Below are 12269 nucleotides of genomic sequence, written 5' to 3'. Positions count from 1 at the left end.
ATGTTGCCTGTCTGTACCTCCACACAGATCACCAAAGTATGACAAACAGGAAGTTTCAAAATAAGCAAGAGTGTCTAAAGAGATGCAAAAACATTAACAGCCTCAAATGATAACACATTTCAACTTTTATTTATCAACAAACCCTACAAAACATGAACAGTAACAACCCTAACAGTGCTGTGCCCAGGCTCTCTGAACAAAACAACACAATCATGTCTGCGCACAGCAACAAGACCTCAGAGGTCAATCTCCACATGAAACTACACAGAACTGGGTCAAAGAAAAGCCGTGATGTACACCACACACCGATGTGCATTTTCAATCACACAAAGCTACTTCTACTATTAAACCTCAAACACATTTTAAGTGCAATTACTGGAGGAAAAATGCCTAAAAACATTTCTCAATTATGACACATCTGTAAAACACTTTGTGTAAACTGCACTAAAACCCCAAAACAAATACAAACTAAACCCTAACAGTGAACCTTGTCTTAAAGAGATGAAATACAGCATATTGTTTTAAATCATGTCCTTCATTTTTTAAGTACGAGTTGATTAATGAGTTATTGTAAACAAAAATTATGCCGTGATTGTCCTTGAGTGTGAACCCTGGAACCACTGGACAAACATTAGACCAATGATGAAGATGAGAAGTAATAATGATGAGGCGACTGAGATTGGTTTACTGCCTCAACCTACACCCCATGAATCTAAATAAACAAAAAAAAAAAAAAGAGAGAAAAAAAAGGAGAGTGGTGCGCTTCAAATTAATGGAATGACCAAGTGCTCTTATGCTATAGTAAACAAGTTAATGAAGATTATTAATCTGAGGAGCATTAGACCGGAACTTGAGTTAGAAGACAAATATGCCAATGCTGAAAAAGATTGAGGTCAAGACATTGTAGTAATATACAAATATATACATATGTACAGAGAGCCCAAGCACAGGATAAAACCCTCCAACCAAACATTTAAAATAATTCCAAAAGTAAATTAAAACTAAAATATAAATAAGCACAAAAAGTGGGCTTAAAAAAGTCGTCCCGTTCTATGTTTGGGATACTTAAAAAGAAACCAAAAAAAACAAAAGTGATCCTATGTGCCAGCTGGTTTGGTGAGGGTGCTCTGCTCTTCCTGTGCCATCACTGTGATCCATGTGGGTTAAAAGCAGCTGACTGCAGGTCAGCACTACAAATTGTAGTTGTGGGATCAGATTAGCTGAAGTGTAAAGATCATGCAGTTTGGTGTTAAAATGGCTCTCAAACGTTTGAGGCACGGAATGAGAGGCGAGGGCATTTGGAAAACAGCCTGAAGAGTTGGGTTACTCCAGATGTCCAGAGAATCAAGGTGTAATCTTGTCTAAATTCTGACTCCCTGAGGCCTGCATGTGAGGAAGAGAAATGACAAATAATTAAATCACAAGTAAGTAAAGTTTTTTTCTTATATCACACAGACAAACAGAAAGAGTCTTTTTAAAAGCGTTGGTCAAACATTTTTGCTTTGTGTGACTTTAGTAAAGATTAACAGAGTTCTTAGGAAAATACAACCATTTGCAGTGGTTCTGCTTTACCTGGCATGGTTCTCAGTAGCTGTGGACTACAGCACAGTCAGCATGGTCTGGACTCCACAGTCCACAAAGCTCTGGAAACAAAGTGTAACACAAGAAAAAGAGTTTGGTGGAATAATCCTATAGATGTGCTTCAAAGACATGAACAACTACAAAAACGAGCACAAACAGAAAAGCACTGGATGTGTCATGAATTGTCAAGTCCACAAAATTAACTTTTGTGGAAAAAAGGGAAGGTTAGAGTGCATTGTTGAGCCATTCTTCAGGATGCCAACACAGGCCAGACAACACCATCTAGTGGTGTACATGGACATCACAGTTCTGGACAACAATGACTTTTGTTCCTAGGGGGGCAAACCAAAAACGGAGGAGGGAAAAGAAAAGGAAAAAAGAAAAAACAAGGTTCATCTGCAATAGTTACCCAATTCTCAAAGGACATCTGTTTAGTCTTTCTTTTTAATGACTGCTATTCTTATTCCTATTCAATGCAGTCACCTGATTGACAGGCCGTGTCCTCTGGTCCGCCGTCCAGGGAGGTGGGGTGTACTGTGTATGAGGGGAGAGGCGTCAGCTGTCAAACAGAGGGCAACAGACAAACCCAGACTCGCTACTATAGGAGGACGGGAGGGTATGTTGGATTGCGGGGTAAGCAGGGCCAGGTGTACTTTAACCAGATTGAACCCCTCATCTCACATGCAGGAGCATATGTGCAATGGCTGCGAGACCCTTTGTGTGGGGGGGTGTGTTTGTGTGCGTGTACCTGATAGGCATAGGCATTCTGCGCGTAATTCACTGGCATCTGCGGGATCATGACCCCTCCAAAGTTGGCATAGGAGTATGGCTGCAATCAAAGCCAGTAACAACACATGAAACCACAGCACAGAGTTTGTAGAGCCAAACAACGTACCATTTACTGAATAACCGGCCAATTTGGAGATTATTTATAACAAAGCTACTTGCAATTGTTGCCTTTTCGATTAAAGTTATACATTATTGTACATTATTGTTGTATTATTTGCAACTTTAGTCTTTGTGAGGATTAACCAACTGTCTCAGCAAATACATGTTCCATTTTATATTTCAGAAGTATTATCACTGGAGAAAACACAAAACAAATATATATATACACTTAAAAAGAGACTCCAACTAAAAACAAAAACAACATGACAATAAAATTCTAAACATTTTACAAATTACAATGATAAAACTTGAATAGCTCCGTTTGTTAAAGTCACATTCATTAAATTAGGTTAACAACTTCGCTGAACATCATCGCACTAGTTTCTTGGCATTATTCCATCCATGCATGTTTTTTTTCTCCAGTAATTGCATGGAGTTTCTCAGCTGTGACTGACAAATCACATTGCCCTCATCTTCCACCTGTTTTCTTCCCTTTCTAGTGGTCTGTTGCTGTTTTTCCCAACCACCCCACCCCCCCACCCCACACACACACTTGTGCTGTTTCACTGGATACAACAAGTACCATCTCAAATGTTTCAGCCTGCTCTTTACTTTATCCCCCATAAAAACCACCACCAGTCCCAAGGAAACACTATTGTATCAATTTCTACATGGAAATTCTTTTGTTTTTGCTCAAGCAGCCGCCTGACTTATGTTTTACAATAGCTTTGGCACTTTCTTGATGATCAATCTAAAGGTAACCATGTTTTCTTATCTAAAATTGGTGGTTATGGCAATATGTAGTTTGTGAGCAAGCACTTTTCGATTACAAATTATCAGCATTTAACAACATTCAATAACAATCTGAAGGTAATTTCAGTGTAAGATACCTGATTGTATGGGTTGCCTCCGTTTATGATGGGCGAAGGTTGTGGGACCCCACCTCCTATGGGTGAGCAGCAAGCACAGTAGAAGTACTGGGTGGGATTCACCCAAGGAGCGGGGCCAACCAGACGCGACGGCATCGACCCTGAATGTGGGGTGGGGGGAATCAGTTTGGCATTAACATTATAAACCCTATTTAGTGAAAACAGAACAATAAGTATATGCACTACCCAACAAACAGAATACATACGAGAGACCCTTTCTTTCATGATGGCAGGGCCCAATTTGAGTTTCCGTCCCTTAAAACTGATCTGTTGCTATGGCAAAAATATTCACAGAAAATGTATATTATTATTATTCCACATTAGACATATGCATAGACACAAAATAGATCCAATGACTGGCTTCTTACCTCAATGATTGACTGAATGTTGACATCTTCACTGAAGTACACAAATCCATAACTAGGAACAAACACACAAAATAAATCAGAATATCCAAATATATTGAAAAAGTAATAACATTCAGTCTGAAATATAAGTAGATTATTAAACTTCACTAATACTTCTACATGTTCAATAATCTGATCATCACACTCCAAAATTTAACCTCAGTACGTTGAAACAGAAAGTGAAGCAATAGTCATTTCATTATCTCTTCAAAATCTGGGAGCAAAACCCAAATTACTCTGAACAGAAAAAACTTGCCCTTTGCAGATTCCTCCACGGTATGTGATAATCTTTACTTCCTTAACAGTACCATATCTTGCAAAGAAGTCCCGGATTTCATTTTCATCCACCTAAAGATTAAAACAAATGAAGAGAGAAACCAGATTTTTAGCAGACTGGTAACCTCTCCAGGGTGTGTCACACCTGACTCCACAGGCTCCTGACAAAACTCTTCGTTTTCATGTGATTTTCAATAGATTTATAAACAAAATTCTTAAGAAAATGCCCAGAAAAGTCCTATTATTCCCAGGCCAACTGAGAGATGTAATCTCTCCAGCATGTCCCAGGTCTGTTCTGGGGTCTCCTCCTTTCAAGTAGTGTCTCTACTGTGAGCTGCAGTGCCTGGCTATTGCCACATGTTCTAATGAATACGTTTTAAAAGAACCATGTAGTTGGTTTTTTCTTCTCGAAATGTGTGCGGTTGTAGAAAGCAAATTGTTTTTCTTTAAATTTTTGCTTGATATATTAACACCCCCCCCCCCCCCCCCCCCAAAAAAAAAAAGAAAGAAAAAGATTATACACAATTCACCAAATTTAGAGTGGCATGTATGTATAATTTTAAGTGATTTAAATTTTAATTATTAATAATTTTTAATGTCATATTTTAGCTTATATTGGTAAATGGGCTCTAGTAAACAGGATTCACAAATTGTAACATTTAAGAAAAAGAAATGACCTCTTTTACAAGCATCCTTAAGAGTCTGCGTTTTTCTACCTTACTCTGTGTTCCATACTATAATCAATGGAGTCCTTTTTAGCCACTGAAAATACATTCGTATCACTGTTTTGTTGCTTTTCTTGCAATTTCTGATGCCCTACGACCAGCTCTGTCTTGAAATTAACATTTCTAATATTAACTAGTATTTAGCTAAATAAGTAAAGGATATTCAAGAGTTCAAAAAACAACTGCTTCTCCCCTATGAAAGGATTATTCTGTGTGACTCAAAATTACTTTTTATCAGTAATGAGATATATGTTAGCGTAAAGGTCAACAAGTCATTTACAACAACTTAAAATACTGGCGTTTTTTGGCAAATGTCGGATAATACTTTCTGGCTTGACAGCTTCGGCATTACCTTCATGTCGATCCCGCCAACAAAGAGGGCATTAGGAGTCAATTTGCCCTCAGGTAAGATGTATCCATTTGACAACTTCAAAGAAGGCAAGGTCTGGTTAGCGCTTCTGGGCTTGTTGATATCCTTAAAATTTAAAAAAGAAAGAAAACAACAAACAAGCCATTTCAATTCACAAGCTTATATTTCGGGAATATACATATCTCTACAAGATCGCGAGTGTGCCTAACATGCATTCGCTTCTCGGAACTGCCACCATGTGATGGCTGCTGGCCCAACCACTAAACCAATTTAAAAGTGCAGACTTATTTAACTTATAAAACTTTACTGTAGATTTAGCATTAACTACCGTTGTAAAGATCATATAGTGTCTAAGCCTTATTTTTACTGTGATTTCCCGCAAAAAAAAAATCAGCTTGTTCAGGCACTGATGCTAGCAGTAGTGCACTGAGGACTTCGACATATAAATCTTTAAAATAAAAATAGAAACTACAAAATAATAAAACAGTATGAACGCACAAGTTTGTTTCGTAAGCCATGTAATTTATGTTAACATTACCTGTTTTCCTTTTTTTAACAGTTATTGTTAAATGTGGCTTAAATGGGCTATTAGCCAAGTTAGCTAAAGCAAGTGCGCCTTTTTAACTTTAGCAGGCAAGGTCAAGCTATCAACCAGCTAGCTAAGAGAAAGTTAGCACAGTGGTGACTGGTGAGCCGCCGTACCAATTAAGAAGTTAACAAGTACAATAACCTGCATCACTAAGACTGTTGTGCTACATTGTCGGGTGCAGAAATTTAACAGTGGAACTTACCATGTCTAAAACCTGACCAGACACACTGAAAGGTACGCGTCGACCTTGTTCTGCCCGACAACAGTGACCTCCACCCGTGGTGAAACCACGCCCACCCAGTCCACGTGACTAACTAAAGACTAAAGCAGGACGTGAGTAACGTCATTATTTTCATAATTTTGTTAAGTTAAATAGCACGGAATAATGAAATAGCTGCAAATTCTCTCAATCATATGTAAACTTATATGAAAAGTTTTGATGACTCACAATTTGACTCGGTGCTGTGTTTTACACATGCAACAGAATTTATGTGAGATATATAGTATTTGGTATTTTGCAGGCACTATATATATTCATCGTTTTACATCAATGTTAATGCTATATCAGAAGTATATTTGATGTGTGGTATATTCTATCATAAGACATTTTGTTCGGATACCGTCCCGAATGAGATCAACGGTGTTTCAGTTTATGGTACATGATGATTATTCTTGATTTAAAGCCTTGACAGAGCAAACGGCAGATAGACTGAGGTAGAGTGTGTGCAGATATGTGCAATATGTGAGTGGCGGATTAATACATGCTACAACCGCAGCATTTCCAAGCTACAAGTTACAACAGCGGGACTTTTAAATTGAAAATCTAACCTGGCGCTGCTCAATCCCGCTAGCATAACATTACAAAGACCGAAACGAGGTAACTGACAGCACTGCATTTTTCCGGCTTTAGTCTTTAAATCTGATAAGATGTGAATGTGAATTTATATCATTTTTGTTTCTATAGTCACAAGTTCCCGTGCTTTTATTTTCCTTTGTAACAGAAAAGCTGAACAAAATGGAACGGCTGAAAAAAGTAAATATATATATATATTTATATATATATATAAAGTTTTACTTTATATATATATATATATATATATATATATATATATGTATTACAGCAGTGAGCTTGAACTCTGGGTCAAAGATTCAAGTTGCAGTTATTTATATTTCCTATCACCTTAAATCTTCACTCAAAGACAAGTATCGTTGACAGTGTATATATAGATGTATTATACATAAGAGACAAATATTGTTCGTTTAATATGTTGGCATTATTACATTTGGCTCAATGCTTACATATATGTGTAAAAACAAAATGTACGAGCTGTGATAACTGTTTCTGATAGAATGAAGAGTAGACTGATATATTAAATATTCCTTTATTGGGTGAGAAAATCAGACCATGTCATAACTGCTTTAAGTCATACAGAATAGATATCAGAGCCTTAAACAGGCTGACTTCTGCTAAATGGGTCAAACTGGGCAGAAAGTATACAAACACATAACATCCTTATAGAATATGATGTAACACTATAGATCAACTTACCTCAGAATATATAAAGCATATAAACAATTACAGCAATATGATGCAACAAACACAGCAATACTACTAATCCAAAATACTCAAAGCTTCATAGAACTGAAACAAACATTTATTTTTAGCTCCATTCTGTTGCTGATACATCATTTAGGTTTCTGAATATTAAACTTGTTGCTGCCTTTCATAGTGTTTCACTTGAAGGCCCTGAGTACTTTCTCCCACACTGAAAACACTGGGATGATAAAATTATTTGAACATTACCTAATAAGACTGATTCAGGACAGACAATTAGTGATTTTAAACTTTCCTAGCAGTCCTTCACAAACAGGGAACAGTCTGTCTATTCTCTCCATCTGTCAGCTGCTGCTGGCTCTTCCTCCTCCTCTTCCTCACACACTGCTGAGTTTGTCCTGGTGGATCATCAGGGGTGCAAAGCCTCACAGATGATGTGCAGCAGTGGGTCCCTCAGTCTGTCCTCACTCTGGACACTTGCAGTTGTCACACATGGAAATCAAATGTGTGATAAGCTGCAGCTACACAAGTGTAACATGTTCATACTTTTATTACACAATCAGAGAGAAAGAAAAAGAGAGCGAGTGCCGGACAGACAGACAGGTGACAGTCTCAGGTGTTTACACTGCTACAAAACAGCACAAGAAAAGGAGGATTTAGTGTTTGTGTTATTACGAGTGCTAAACAGATGGTACAGTGGACACATGTGTGACTCCTGTGATTAAAGCATCTTTCTTTGAGCTTAACGAGTGAACCATCAGCTGTTCAAACACACGTTAAAGTCCGTTTGGCTCGACACCACCGAACAGAGGCAGCAATATAACATAGCTAAAAAATGTACCATGTCGACCAATCAAAAAATGATATGGCAACATGGCATTTAGTTGTTTAGGAAGGGGGATGTTTTAGGAGTGCCGGTGGTGTTTTGAGATGTGTGACGTTTAGCACAAATCTTGTGTAGTTAGTGTGTAGTGTAGTCACTAGTTTTGTTGTGTGTGTCAGGACCAATGACTGTAGAAGGACAATGAGGCGACTGCTGAATGTTACAGGTGTTACAGGAGTGATACATCTACTGTTGTCAGGCCTACAGGTATCAGGATGTTGTTGTCCTTTATCTCATAGTGGACAGAAATTGTTTTTTGGAGTGGCACAAATGATTTGTGTGGCATCAAATTTGATGCAGAACACCTGATTGTTCTGTAAATAGTTTGAAATGTTTATTTAAAAAAACACCTTGGCTGCATTTTTAGGTAAACAGCTGCAAGAAAGTTTGTTGTTTGCAAAACTCAGTTACTTTTTTTGATGAAGTAACTATATAATTAATTGCCCAACATTGGTCATTATATACTGTATTTTGCAGACAGAGTTACAGGACACTCTCCCAGACCAGCATACTCATCTTTATACAAAGAAAAAAAGAAAGTTGTGTTTTCAAAATTGAGTTCAAGTTATTTTTACTTCCAATAGTGTTAACATACTACACAGGTCAAGATTTTTTTTAATTTTTCATTGTAAGTGGGATAAAGCAGTTAATTAAAAGTAGTCTAACATAAATGTAAATGCTGTAATTTGTTTATTTTAATAAACCATGTAACTTGGTTGGATTTGATGCTGGCGTGACCACAGTGCACACGTCTGCTGTTGCTCACAGTGGTACACAGGACCGCTCAGGAAGTTTGTGTGTTCACTCAGACGCATGAAAAATTAGAGGGAACATTGGTTCCAACCCTCACTGTTTTCATCCAATTTACAGATGGATGACGACTCCATTTTTAATACAAGTCAGAAGAGAGAATATTCTGTTCCCCCACCTTTGCCCTTAAGCTGTTACATCGAACCCTCCGAACTCAATCAAATAAGAATAATGTTCACGGTGCCGCATATGAACTAGTGCTTTAGAAAAGTCAGTTAAGTAATTGTCTGGAGTTAGAAGCAAAAATCCTTGTGCCACCTTTTAACCTTTTATTTGAACTCAGATTGTCTTAAGGCACAGCGAATACCAAACCATTCTCCAGATCAAATCATGGATGCTGGCAGTTCCATTTAAAGAGCAGCGTCACTATCGAACCCCCAGTGAGTCCATTGGAAACAACTACAGAGGCTACAGGCTAAGGATCTGAAAATTAATCAGCTCCAGCGCAGACGACACACTCTCCATCAATCCTTGGCAAAACCAGCGGGGTCTTGTATCCTTTTGAGCTTGTCTCACTGTGGGATTAAAAAGGGAAGGCTTTGTAAAGCGATGTGAGACTGCAGTATTCTTTGATTTGCTATCTGATAATTTAGTACTTCTTAAGACTTGCCTGAGAAACTTCACTTCAGCATATATTTTTGATCTTAATGAGGCTTTTAGCACTAACACCACCTGGAAAGAGGAAAGCAATAACCCCAAGGAGCAGGTAATTATACATTTAAGCAAACAAATTACATCAGTAACTTAACTTTAAGGTGTTCTTCTTCTTCTTAAAACACTTGATCTAATTCATTCACTCTTTCATAGGGATGCATCTCCTCATGTATCATTTCAGGTCCAGGTCTAGAAGCTTGCCCAGACCCAGCAGGCGACCTATGAGTCCTGAAGAGCAGCTGGACACAATGCTTGAGCAAGAGAAGATGATCAGGGCCACTCAGGCAGAACCTAATGACACAGACCTGGAAGCAAGTATCACTGAATTTAGTGTGTAATTAGTCAGACGCTGATTTAAACCCCTTTTTTTAACACATGAATGACCTTGACTTTGCTGTCACAGAGGTAAATGTACTACATCAACACTGTTCCCAGCTCAGTGTTGGCCCCCCAGCCCTGCCAGCAGATGATCAACATCATGCAGCTGCTGTCTCCCAACACTAAGGATAGTAAACCCTCCAGAGTTTGAGTGCTGCCATGGAAGAGGAAGTCAAAAGAGATTATTACTTCAGCTTGAATAGCGTAGGTACTAAACAGTGATAGTAATCCTTAGTGATTGCACACATCTCCACTGTTAGCATTTGTTCTATAATTAAACAGACAAAAACTAATGATTCTTTCATGATCATTTGACCAGTGAACTACATTCTCATGAACTTCATCGATTATCCATATGCAGTGTCCCTCTGCTTTTTCCCAGGAGGTTTTTTCGTGCAGTGCCCTGGGCCACCAGCTACAGGGATGTTAAGTTGTGGCAGAGCCAGCATCTCTTTGCTGTCACTCATATTATGCTCTTACTGCAGGAGATGTGGCTAAGCAGGTAATGTGTTCTTCCTGTTCACTTAGATTATTCTGTTTTACTTGCAGTGCATGGGATATTTTCAGTGAAGAATTTGACATGTAAATTGTCATACTGAGCACACAGGAAACAACCTCATACCTCCCCCACAGCTAATTTAGCTCAGTTTCTAAGATGTAAAGCTAAAATGTTATGCCACATACAAAGAGAAACAGCATGAGTATTGTGGTCTGAAGCTGAATTTCTGTACTAGGTTGTATTAATTAACTGACTGAACCAATTAAAAGTGTAACTTTTAAAGTGTGAAATGCAAGTCATTATCTTTGATCTCCTTTCAGCTTTTCTTCCTTGAGGTTTATCAAGCTCGAGGACCTTTTTCTCCTCCAACCTCCCCCTCCTACCATCTGAGTTTGAAGAGTTTGTCCAGAGACAGTGCCAAAGTACAAGAGACGAACTGATTCAAAAGTGAGTATTGCCAATTTAACAGACTGCCTCAAAACAGGCAGCCTGTCACTGAAACTTGTATGCTAATGTCCAGACTTAATAACTGTAGTGTAGCTTTACGCTGGCATAGAGCTGCGGTATGTGCCCAGGCAAATCCAACTGTAGGTGCTGGCTCATGTTTCAACCCTGCCCACTCTGTCACGCCCATGTCAGACTCCTTTTCAGGGATCGCTTACAGTGCCACCTTTTGGGATTCCATCGATACCTTTGTTGTATGTCTGTTGTATTTCAGGTTAGACCATTTAGCGGTCCTCTGGGATTTCTATCTAGAAAACTGAAATATAAGCCATTGTAATCTGTAGAAATTAGCATGTGTATGTTAATTCCTGTATGCATAACTCCTACCTGCATGGTTACCTTTGTTGTGCTGTGATTTGGTTTCTATTCCCAACCATACTTGGCAGCAGACACTATATGTCTGTCGAGTTGGGTACGCATATGATACCACTAGTAATAGGCACAATGAGCAGTGTTTGTGAATAATATATAACTAGTTGATCAGTCTATGACAAAAAGAATGTTCTTGCAAATACCCTGCAATGAAAACATGGCTTGTCTAAGAGAAATTTTCCAGATCTTTTGTGCACAAAATAATTTTAAAAAGATTCTAAATTCTCAATTTATTAAAAAAAAAAAAAAAAAAATCGATGGCAGTTGAAGCCCCAAAGTAAAATCAATGTGATTTGCAACATTAGTATGCTGAGGAGGTATGTAAAGACGACATGAGAGATCTTAATATTTCACTCCAACTTTAACCACGGCTTCACACAACTGAACATTAAAAGTGCCAAAACCTTACCCTCTCACTTCCCCTAACACTGGGTGTGATTGGAGCCACCTGATGGACGGAGTCCAGGACCCTGGGCTTAAGCAAACGACTTGGGAGGCAGAGAACTGGAAGAGGAAGCTCTCTCCTGTGAACGAGGCTGGTATGGGCAGGCAGGAAAGCCTGGGCTCCATCGGTTGAAGGGTGCTCCTAGGGGGAAAACCCACAGTCCGTTAACCCCGAATCACCCATCAGCCATGGCAGACCAAAGCTCCGAAACAAACTGGGAGCCTCTGTCAGAGGTAATGTCAGTGGGGGGGGGGGACCTAAATGCGAAACCCAAGTTGACAAAAATGCCCTGGCCACCAGTGCTGCGGACATGGATGCCAGGGGGTCCGCCTCTGGTGGTGCGGTCAACCACGGTCAAAAGATGCGTGAAACATTGTGACTGCGGCAGGGGACCCACCAGATCA

The 12269-nt window shown here is 38.9% G+C and overlaps 1 protein-coding gene and 1 pseudogene across 7 annotated transcripts in view; one reads left to right on the top strand and one right to left on the bottom strand.

Moving 5' to 3' along the window:
• Window positions 1-107: 107 nt before the first annotated feature.
• On the bottom strand, window positions 108-6098 carry dazl (deleted in azoospermia-like). 6 transcript variants are annotated; one of them, XR_014871870.1, is made up of 10 exons: window positions 5968-6098; window positions 5159-5281; window positions 4062-4153; window positions 3767-3818; window positions 3605-3671; window positions 3360-3499; window positions 2330-2410; window positions 1991-2140; window positions 1573-1643; window positions 108-1383 (listed from the first exon to the last, which is right to left on the bottom strand). XR_014871870.1 is itself a non-coding variant. In XM_085148240.1 (10 exons), the coding sequence occupies exons 1-9, from the start codon at window positions 5968-5970 to the stop codon at window positions 1585-1587; spliced, it is 693 nt and encodes a 230-aa protein (XP_085004366.1). In that variant the 5' UTR covers window positions 5971-6098; the 3' UTR covers window positions 108-1383; window positions 1573-1584. The 6 variants fall into 6 exon arrangements, 4 of the variants coding, with proteins under 4 accessions (XP_085004366.1, XP_085004367.1, XP_085004369.1 ...); XR_014871871.1 differs by having other exon boundaries at window positions 1991-2115; XM_085148240.1 differs by having other exon boundaries at window positions 2065-2140.
• Window positions 6099-8767: 2669 nt separating this feature from the next.
• The window catches only part of LOC146493471 (dynein axonemal heavy chain 3-like), a 32753-nt pseudogene continuing 29251 nt past the window's right edge, over window positions 8768-12269 (top strand). The window contains exons 1-7 of the transcript XR_014872092.1: window positions 8768-9186; window positions 9308-9506; window positions 9674-9719; window positions 9849-9978; window positions 10071-10263; window positions 10365-10547; window positions 10865-10991. The product of XR_014872092.1 is annotated as a dynein axonemal heavy chain 3-like (transcript). The remainder of the gene's footprint in view (window positions 9187-9307; window positions 9507-9673; window positions 9720-9848; window positions 9979-10070; window positions 10264-10364; window positions 10548-10864; window positions 10992-12269) is intronic.

This window comes from Neolamprologus multifasciatus, chromosome 22 (genome assembly GCF_963576455.1).
Source record: "Neolamprologus multifasciatus chromosome 22, fNeoMul1.2, whole genome shotgun sequence".
NCBI lineage: Eukaryota > Metazoa > Chordata > Actinopteri > Cichliformes > Cichlidae > Neolamprologus > Neolamprologus multifasciatus.
The sequence above is the reverse complement of the archived record's forward strand: the minus strand, read 5'-3'. Positions and strand labels throughout refer to the sequence as shown.